Source organism: Fragaria vesca, linkage group LG4 (genome assembly GCF_000184155.1).
Source record: "Fragaria vesca subsp. vesca linkage group LG4, FraVesHawaii_1.0, whole genome shotgun sequence".
NCBI lineage: Eukaryota > Viridiplantae > Streptophyta > Magnoliopsida > Rosales > Rosaceae > Fragaria > Fragaria vesca.
The window spans coordinates 11,721,734-11,732,324 of NC_020494.1; the positions used below are offsets into that span (position 1 = coordinate 11,721,734).

At 39.8% G+C, this 10,591-nt stretch overlaps 1 protein-coding gene across 1 annotated transcript; it reads right to left on the bottom strand.

Moving 5' to 3' along the window:
* Nucleotides 1-7,901: 7,901 nt before the first annotated feature.
* LOC101298219 (putative pectinesterase/pectinesterase inhibitor 28-like) lies at nt 7,902-10,014 on the bottom strand. Its single transcript, XM_004298097.1, has 2 exons — nt 8,976-10,014; nt 7,902-8,593 (listed from the first exon to the last, which is right to left on the bottom strand). Exons 1-2 carry the CDS (start codon nt 10,012-10,014, stop codon nt 7,902-7,904), a joined length of 1,731 nt encoding a protein of 576 aa, XP_004298145.1.
* Between the last annotated feature and the right edge of the window lie 577 nt (nt 10,015-10,591).

Here is a 10,591-nt window from a genome sequence, read left to right on the forward strand (position 1 = left end):
CTACATCCTGAATCTTACAAATCAAAACAATTAAAACATTTATATTTTAGGTAAAATACAAGACTAGATGTTTTGTTGTATAAAAGTTTTTTTTTGTGATAGTTTTTATACATATATAAAATATGCATAATGTGGATACTACACCGCGCCAATGGATGGGTATACTGACCATTTTGCCTCAGTTATTTTTAAGAAACCATAATATTGTCATTAACCTTAGATATACAATCAGTATAACAGCTGGGTATAATTTGTATTAATAATATTCTATGAAATACATATCAGAAACATTTCTATCAATCAATTACCCTATTGACGAGCTTTATAACATTGTTTTTGGATAAAATAATTTTAATGTCCATAGAAATTTTGAAGTCATGGGAATTACAATTCCATGAATTTAAATCCTATTAATTAAGAATTTCATTGTTTGAATTTCATGATGTGTCCATAGAAATTTCAAAATCATGAGAATTACAATTCCATGAATTTAAATCCTATTAATTAAGAATTCCATTGTTTGGATTTGATGATGTAGAGTTTTAAAATGACAAGAATTTGTATTCAGACTAACCTTAGTTAAGGGAATTGACAAATGACGTTTATTTTGTGAGAAATTCAAGTCGGGAATTTAAGCTCCTAAATTTCACGATTATTTTCCCGTGAAAATTGCTAATTCCACGGGATAAGGATAAGTATCCAAACGAGGGAAACCGTCCTAAGAAATTTGGAATTCCTTATGTTTGATTAAATTCTCAGGAATTCACCTACATCCAAACACACCGTAAATGTATACACCGCGCCAAGGAGCAGGTATAATTCTAGTTTACCATGTATATATTTTCTGTCAACTGTGCAGACAACTAAAAACATTGTTCATAACACTGTTTTTAATTACTGTTTATAAGCACCCAAAAGAGAGTTGGGTCTGTATTTTGTCTCTTCCGTCCTTTTTCTCTCCTGAATCTTCGAGTGTCTTCCATTCTCTGGCAAACCCTTCCTTTTATTTCTTCTTTATTAGCATGTAGTGCTTGACTAAAGATTAATATGCTCATTTGCAGTTTTGTTGCCTCGAAAATATCAAATACAGAAGCGAAGAACCACATCACATTGGAATTTGCTGAATTCTATTTGATATACACTTTCGTCAATGGGAGAGAGAGTTTTTGGGTCAAGAAGAGGAATGCTACCTTTATTCCCATGTTGTCTTTCCTTATGATGCCTGCTTCAGTATATTCGTGGTGATCAATTCTCGCCTCTCTATACCGATCGACTAACTTCCCTATTCTCTCTCTTCTCTGGGATTGATATCTCTGCTCCGTCTCTCTCTCCATCGAACTCTCACGAACATAGGTTGAGTTGAAGACGCACACCAAAAGGTTTGGTTGCTTCCAAATTCATGTCTGCCCGGATTTGATTTGAGTTTCACGATTTTGAATTTTGATTTTTGCTTGGTTGTCTGGGTTTTTAGATCAGATAATTTAGGTTTGGATTGTGTAAAGATTGGAGCTTTTTGGGTTTTTTTTTTCAGATTTGGTCTGTATCTTATTTAAGATCCTTTCGTTCTTGGTTTTAGCCGACCCCTCTCTATTAATTGGTAAGTCTTCCGAATTGATCACCACTGTTTATGAAAGCTAAACTGAAAATGAAGAGAATAAACACAATATATGTGGACACTGATCGAGGTTGAGTTATGTGAAAGTAGTGAACTATAACAATCAGTACTCACTAATTATTCTCTCAATATGATTTTATTCTCAGAAAATAGTATAGTTCGAATGAAGCTGTTGTCAAACTAATAAGAACAGAAACTTTAAAAGTTCACTATTCTGAGTTAATAACTTTTAGATTGTAGAACTTTTATTATGTATATACTATTGATACTGTATATACTTATAATTTTATGGGACTACCTTAGGATTAGTACATTGATTGTTATATGATTTGGGGGTTTTGCACTCTTAATTTAAAAGTGGTTAAGAATTTATGGATGAGACATGAATCAAGTGAATGGTTAACAGACATGACGAATAGAACCCATAGTAGTATTCTATCATGACGAATAGAACCCATAGATATGAATCACCATTGTTTACCTCTACTTTTTTTGAGCCTGTGCAATATATTGTCTTCTGTGTATTCAGTCAATCATTGAACTTTTTTTGATTGGGTTTTGTTGTTTCCCTAGATTTGAGCTGATTCGGGTTTTTTTCCAGTTCAAGTTTTGTCTCTTTGCAGCCTGCGACCTCAAAGATCGATTGCACCGGTTCCAAGTAAATTGCTTGCATTTGTCAGAAACGTTGCTTCTCTTTTCAGGTAAACACGTTCTCTGTATGGAAATAGATGAATTTGATAATGAAGTTTTTTTGAATTGGTTTGGTTTTGAATTTGGTTGTTTAGGTAGACATGTACTAAGTAATTTAGTGTGGTTCTTCAGAATTGACATAAAAATTGTTTATATCAATTTTATTACTGTTCGGAACCTTGGTTGGGAAGTTTTGTTATTCAATAGCTACTAGATTAGATGAGTTCAAACTTAACTTAATTGGGTATCCCTGCTGCAACAGGTATAGTAGAATTTTGATTCTGTTAATCATAGACTTTGAGTATTAGAGTTATTAAGAGGATCTATAAGAAGAAGCAATTCTTATTCATGGTGCCCGAGTGAGCCAAAGGAATAGATAAGGATTAACAACATTTCATATTTCTACCGGTATAAAGAAAGAGAGAGAAGGTGATTTGTTACAGTGTATTACAGTTTGTTTTAACTCATAGTTACAGTTTATTAGGCGACAAGTCATTTTGCCATCTAGACTTCGGACTTTGTTGTTGTTGGTTAACTTGAAGTTTGTTACTTCTTAAACATTCCTTGCTCTTAAACTTTTGACACTGTTGCACTTGGTTATGTAGGAGTGAATGGGTTTTAGTATATAGAGAATAATGCATTGCTGCCATATATACCAAACAATGAACTGATGGTTGATATAACACTAATCACAAAGAAAAGAACAAGTCCCGGAGCAACGCCCAGGCAATCTTTCTAGTCTTATTGATTGTATGTATGTGGTTTTATAACTCACTATTCTCACATTCACACGTGGTTTGCTTTCATATATATTTTTCTTTGCATAAAGATAAAGATAAGGGAAAATGCCCATTTAATACTAATTTAAACCCCTCATTTCTCATTCCAACGACAATCTTCATGAGCCCATTCTAATATAAGGTAACTTTTTTTTATGCCCAAATGCACAAATATTTACTAAAGTCTTAACAAACTATATTATTTTAAGACTATTTTACCCTCACCTCTTAAATATGCATAGAGAGAGAGAGAGATAGAGAAAATGCAAGAGAGAAAAGACTTTGCCGGAGCCTCACCGTTCTCCAGTCACTGGCCGACAGATTCCAGTCACCGGTTGCCGGATTTTTTCCAGCCACCAGATTCCGGTCACTAGCCCCCAGTAACTTGGATTTTCTTCGGTCACCAGATTTCGGTAACCAATAACTCGGTTACGTACTAACCCCCAGTAACTCAGTTACTGATCCTCAATAACTCAATTACTGATCCCCAATAATCAATTACTAACCCCCAGTAACTCGGTTACTGACCCCTAATAACCAATTACTGACCCCTAATAACTTAGTTACTTACCCCCAATAATCAGTTATTTGCCCCCAATAATCAATTTATTCAGCTTAATGTAATAGAAAAAAGATTTACTGACCCTAATAATCGAGTTTACTAACCTTAATAACCTTTAGTTTTCGGTTCTGACACCCAATAATCACTTAGTTTTCAGTTACTGACACCCAATAATCACTTACTGACCCTCAATAATCAGGTTACAAACCTCAAATAATAACTTACTGACCCAAATAATCACTTATCAATCCCAATAATCACTTACTACCCCAATATTCAAATGTAAGGATAAAAAAAAAATTAATAAAAATAAAAAATAAAAATAAAAACTCTAACTGACTTGAGGTCATGCTCTAGGCACCCATATTTCTTTTCTGGGCACCCACCTTCCCCGACGACGAGCACACCAGCCTCCTCCACCGACTGCAGCGCACCTCACTCTGCAGAACAAGCGTCGGCAAGCAGCGCCCTTCCCCAGCCACGATCTAGTCGAGCCCTAGCCCCGAGCGCGCCCCGGCAGTAACCACAACCACAACCTTACTCTCTCGTCGCCGTCGGCTTGGCACATATTGGATAGGAGATCTGGTGTGGTGGAGGAAGGACTAGACGACGTCGCAGGCAGAGGAGATCTAGCCCCGAGCGCGCCCCGGCAGCAACCACAACCACAACCACAACCTTACTATCTCGTCGTCGTCGGCTTGGCGCAGATTGGAGTTGCTCCAGGATCGGATAAGAGATCTGGTGCGGTGGAGGAAGGACTAGACGGCGTCGCAGGCAGAGGAGATCTGGTGCGACGCGATGGAGTTGGGGATGGTGCTGGCGAGGTGAAGAGAAATAGGTCTGGGTTGATGAGAATGCGAGAGAGAGAGAGAGAACGTGTTTCAGATCGAGAGGGAGAGTGGAGGAAAAAGTGGAGTGTGGGTATAAAAGTCATTTTAATGAGAATCATTAGAGTGGACACATGGAAAAGATTTTCATTGGAATTGGCTCTCATTTACCTTTTTTTGTGCAAATGGTCATTATCCCTAAAGATAAACATCATGTCATAATTAACAAACACTTTGACTCAAATTGATCAGGTTTTTTTTTTTTTTTGAATAGGGGCTACACGGCCGCTCATGCCTTAACCATTAACGAAACCGTAGAATACAAAGGGGGGGACATAAAGCCTAAACCCCAAATTGCCTAAATATCCTGAAATAATAACAGGAGTGTTCAATCCTATGCATTCTAATAAGCACCATTTAGCAAGGAGTGCATCAATGGCTACTCCATTTGCTTTACAGTTTTGGCGACATACCGGAAAGACAATGCTCATCAAGAGCCATAAATTGCTATTTTTATCAGCTTTCCCACTATGTTGCCACTGGAAAATCTTACCAGTGACACTAAGTCTCATCCTGCCACTAGGCGGCTGCGACCATTTGACAAAGCAAGAAACTCGCCACCTACCCAGAACATGCTTGGTACGCATGATGCGCAAGCCGGGACAAAGCGCACATCTCCAAACCAAAAGTTGGTCTAGACTTATTGAAAGCATGAAATAAATGGCAACTAAATAAACTGAATAAACAAAAGCAAGAAGCAAACCAGCCCATATTGGGCCCAACATCTGAACCCAGGCCCATGATCCGTCCAAGAATGTGGGAAGAGCCCACTTAGCCCAGAAACGTTTCCGCCATCGCCCCGCCGTTGTACCACCTCGCTCCACCATTGGATGAGCCCACACTGTCATTGTTGCACCGTCCCTCACTCCCAGCCACAATCCGGACCAACGGAGATGATTCCCGTTGACTTGGTTGGGGTCTAGCATCACCGCCGAACTTAGATCTGGTCGATCCCCCCGTACTAGAGAGATCGTCGATCCCAGTCTCTCACGTTGCGCGTCCCTCTGCTCTGACGAGCCATGGCTCGAGGTGTAGGCTGGCTGCAACATCCTTTCGCCTCCATCCTCCACCATGGATCCCAAACGTTCTTCCGGCCATCACAAACTCCCCTCCCCATCCTTAACCCGGATGCTAGACCTAGAGAATCACCATCAACAATGACAGCAGCCAAGAGAGGCGTTGAATAAAGGCTCCCGTCCGACGACAACGTCGTTAGGACGCGCCGCCGGACGGAGAAAGAAAGCAGAAAGAGGATGCGCGTCCTAGGGTTTTCTTTAGGAGGCTGCGGCTTCTGCTACCCTACAAATTTTTTGTGATGCGAGAAATTGATCAGGTTTAAGATAATGCATTCAACTATTAGATTAGCATGTCAGAATGACAACATGAATATCTACGCAAATGCATGTTTACATGTTTCCTTGAAGCATGGTTCATAGATTTGTGCATCTTTTGCATGCCCGTACCTAAGGTGAGGCTGAAGAGGCAGCCGCCTCAGGCACCAAATATTTGGGGGCACCAAAATTTTTCCTTTGAATGTATATGTATAGATATTTTCATATATTAAGTTTTTCATTTCATTTTAGGTTTTTCGCGTCTATTCTACTCATTTATTCATTCGTCTAGAGCTAATTTGTTTTTGTCCATAGTTACATTCTTCATCCAATTTCCATAGCTACAAGCAGAGGCGGAGTCAGAAATTTATCTTAAAGGGGGCCGGTCAATATATAGTTAAATAAAAATCTAATCTTTACCGATATAATTAAGCAAACACAATTGTTAATGTACGTACATTAAAGTTACGAGTTTGCTCTTATTTTTTGATTAACGTACGAGCTTATTCTTATTTTTTTATTAACTTCCCCATATGTTCAATCCATACTTTTTTCTGATTAAATATATCAAACTTCTATAACTTGATAAAATTTAGTTTCTTTAGAAAAACTGGTTATGAAATTAGAGATAAACTAGTTATTGACATTAATCTATTCTATTCTATTATTTAAGAAAGCAAGAACTGAGTGTGCAAAGACCTTTCCCTTTTGTTCCCTTGCTCACTTCATCAGTAGTTTCCAGATCTGCAAAGGGGTGCCATCAAATATGATTCCCACAAGCTTTTCCTAAATTAATAGCGTCTTAGTTAGAAATCATACACCAACCAAAAGATCAAGGGGTGCCACTTGGTTTTTACCTAGCTCCGCTAGTGGCTACAAAGTCTAAGAGATGACTAATTTTTTTTACGGCCAATTTGCGGTCGTTTTTTTTTCTCGTATAATCATAGGGCACCATTCTTAGAACTCGCCTCAGATCTTCAAATTTCAGGTTTGGCCCTGATCTTCTGATAAAATATGTATGATATGATTTAATTACTCTTTATGTTTTTATATTTAGGTTTAAGTTGTTTTATTATTTGAAGACAAGTAGTATTCAAGGATATAGATAGGGGTGGGCATGGGACGGGATGAGACAGGATAGAGCTAATCCCACGGCCCGTAACGGATATTGAAATCGGGACGGGACGAAACGGGCGTTGCGTTTTTTAGATTTCATCCCACCCGGGCCCTATCTCGGTTGGGACGGGACGAGATGGGACGGGACGGGTCCAGTCCCGGATAAAAAAAGTTGAAAATAAACTTGTAAGCAAAAGAAAAAAGTTTCATAGTTTTATAGTGTTATTGATCTATTAAGTATTAACAAGTACTTGTAACATATTTACAAATACAACACGGTGTAATAAGAGAGTTTATACTGCTTACTTTCTCTAAACTTGTCATCACTACCACGGTGCAAGAAGAGAGTCTGCAACAATCAACAAATTAAAATATTAAACATCATTGTTATTGAATTGGAGACAACCTAGTAACTTAAAGAAACAAAGAGCTAAGATTAAAACACTTAAATGAAAGGTTCAAATTACATATCAATCAATAAAAAATCAATCATTAAAATAGTGGGGATGGGACGAGGCTAAATGGGACTTGAATTATCCGTCCCACGTCCCGTCCCGTTGTATAGGGAGGGGACGGGCCTGACGTTTTGAGATTTAAATCTCGTCCCGTCCCGTCGACGAGACCGGGACGGGTTCAAGATTATGAGATTTTATGCCCACCCCTAGATATAGAGACCTAAGTGAAACGTCCCACACTGTATGACATATTTTAATTTAATAATATGACCGCGTTGTGCTGAGCCTCACAGTTTGAGTAGGTTGCAGATCTCATATAATAAAAACAAAATAATTTATCACAAAAATTAGTTACAAACTTACAAACTATCAATTTACGAGAAAATTTTATGAGAAAAATGAAAATCATAGGTAACTTTAATTCCTAAAAAAATTAATATAAAAGAGACCGAGCTACAGTATCTAATTAACCTTCCATCATACCAGAAACAAATGGGACTCCGCTGGGCTTAACCCACCTATCACCCTCAGACCACTTTCCACCGCTGTAGGCTTTAGCTTGTTTAGCATCAAGCTTCTTGATGCTAGGCCATTTGGCTCTGCCGGACATGTCAGCACCAGATCCCGTATTGTTGTACTCTCCGAATAATGACGTCATGTGGAACCTTTCGCCATCCGTAGGCAGGTACCCTTCAGGCTGAATCACATCACCGATCTGTGACTGCATGACGATGGTTCTTGCGAAGCTCTTCAATGGTCGACCTAGGTATGCCTTGTACTTGTTATCCTTGTTCTCCGGGTCGCCGCTGATGGTGCAGTTATGGAGCACGATCCCGGTGACCTCATTCTTGTCTGTCCTTCCTTGGGCTGTGACCACGGCGGCCTGGCCGTCCTTTGGCTTCCTCACCAGCATACTGCAGTTCTGGAAGAAAGAGACTGCGTCGCCGAAGATGAAGTCAACTGCGCCAGTGATGTTGCAGTCCCGGAAGTAATTCCTGTAGGCTTGGACGTATAGGGTGTTTTGGTACCCGTCAATGCGGCAATTGTAGAAGATGGAGAAATCCGATTGAACACGCAGCGCCACCGCTTGGTGCCCTTCAGCTCCGGCTGTGTTCTCAAACCCTATGTCCTTGGCAACAAAAAATGTTCCAACTACAGCTGCATGCACGGATAGACGGAAGTCCAATTAATAACACACAACGGAACTAATTATCTTTTTTTTCTTGGTCGAAGGAACTAATTATCTGTTTGAGTAAAAAATCATCATACAACGGTGAATTTCACGCTTGTTGAAGCTTCGATCAATTAGACTAGCCCGTAAACAACATAAAAATCTTACTCATACAATGGTGGGTTCAACCATTTTGTAGTGACTTTTTTGTAGTAGTGATTAGTGAATGAATAGTAGTGATTAGTGAATGAATACCAACAGTACTAGGGAATGCATGAAATATGGATGTAGTAAAGGTTAGGATTAGGGTTTACGTACCAAATGTTGCAGTGTTAATTGTTTTGGTTCCGCTAGTGGAGTTTTTATTACCAGAGATCTTGGTCTTAGCAGGGCCATCACCAATAATCACAACATTTTCCATCATACCTTCAATCGTCACATATTCTTTGTACACTCCCTCCTTCACGTAAATCACAAACAAGTCGTCGCTCTTCTCCGGGACCAGCTTCAGAGCTTCGTTGATGGTTTTGTACTTACCGCTCCCATCTTGGGCCACCGTCACGTTCGGCTTAAGGGTCTCTGGCGTGGCTTTCAGAAGATCCAACTTACGACCAGTGAGCCAAGCAGGGATCTGTTGGGTTCGGCTGCCTTGCTGCATATGTTGATCATTATTCTTGTTCTTGGATGGGGGCGATGAGGCCAGGAGCCGTCGTCTGCTGGCCTGGAAATTAAGAGAGTTCAAGGCGGCAGTGAGTTCGCTGACCATGGCAAGTGCATTGCTAGCGCGTTCTTGAGGTAACTCCAAAGTTTCATTCATTTGCTTGCCGAGATCAGCGGTTGTGTTCTGACATACATCAACGCAAGTCTCTTGGTGATTAACAGCCCCACTCAACCAAACCCTCACATCTTCTGCGTATTGATCAACCTTTTCCATATTTAATGCACACATTTTATTGTAAGAAATTTTCAAATCATACATAGAAGCATTCAACAACTGCCTGCAGATACTGAGAGCTTCTTGGGTCATGGGATCTTTGCCTTTATTTTTCAAGAGTGTGGAGTTCTTTAAAACCTCATCAAGTTTGCTTATGGCCACCTGAATCCCGACTCTTGCAAGGTCTTGCGGGTCTTTCTTGTCTCCGGTGGCCTCATTTTCCAGACTCTTCTCACATTCTTGTTTGTAGTTGGTGGGCTCACAAATGGCTACAATTGTCTTTGATGTATGGGAGGCATTTTTATCTCCGGAGTTAGTGTCTCCGTCTTCATCTCCGCCTCCGCCTCCACCTCCGCGTTGCTCTTGTTTTTTGTATTGGATAACACCAACCACCCCACAGATAACCATGGCCACCAGGAGCACCGACGAGACCGCAATGATAGTGATCCTCTTCTTACCACCGGGGACGCCCATCTTGAGTAATTCTCAAGTTAAAACCACAGCTTACTCAGTGGCTCGAGGGATCAACACCACCCTAGCTAGTAGCTAGGGTAGGAGAGAACAAATCAGTTGTAAGAAACCGAAGAAACCAAAGTGTGTTTTTCTTTTCTCCGGTTAGCTGCAGAGCGGTCTCAGGGATCGCTTATATGTGCCTTTGTTGGAACCCTAGGCTCTGCTCAACTTGGGGAAGCCCTTTGTTGATCTTTTTTCTGATTGACAGTTAATTCTGTTAGCAAATATCAGGTTGGAGATTACTCATTGGTCACAGCAAAATTGAGGGTCGTTCATTTTTGACACTCTACTCCATAGATAGCATCCTCACAATTGAGATGTAGCTAGTTGTGAAACGTCTACAATTGGGTGTCTAATTTTAGAGATAACCGAAATCTAGTTGATCTGATCATCTGATCGTATCAGTCAAATCTCCTATTTTCAAAAAAAATATTTACATATTAATAGAATTAACGGTTTAAGCTTGATTATGTTTCTCATATGCACTGCTACCGAGAAATTTTCATCTAACCATCTTTCCTATAGTTTATTTCCAGAC

Bases quoted from the DNA above. Each gene is read 5' to 3' on its own strand.
- LOC101298219 (XM_004298097.1), bottom strand. From the start codon at position 10,014: ATGGGCGTCCCCGGTGGTAAGAAGAGGATCACTATCATTGCGGTCTCG. The intron at 8,594-8,975 runs GTAATAAAAACT...CCGTGCATGCAG, and splicing joins TGCTAAGACCAAGATCTCTG to CTGTAGTTGGAACATTTTTT.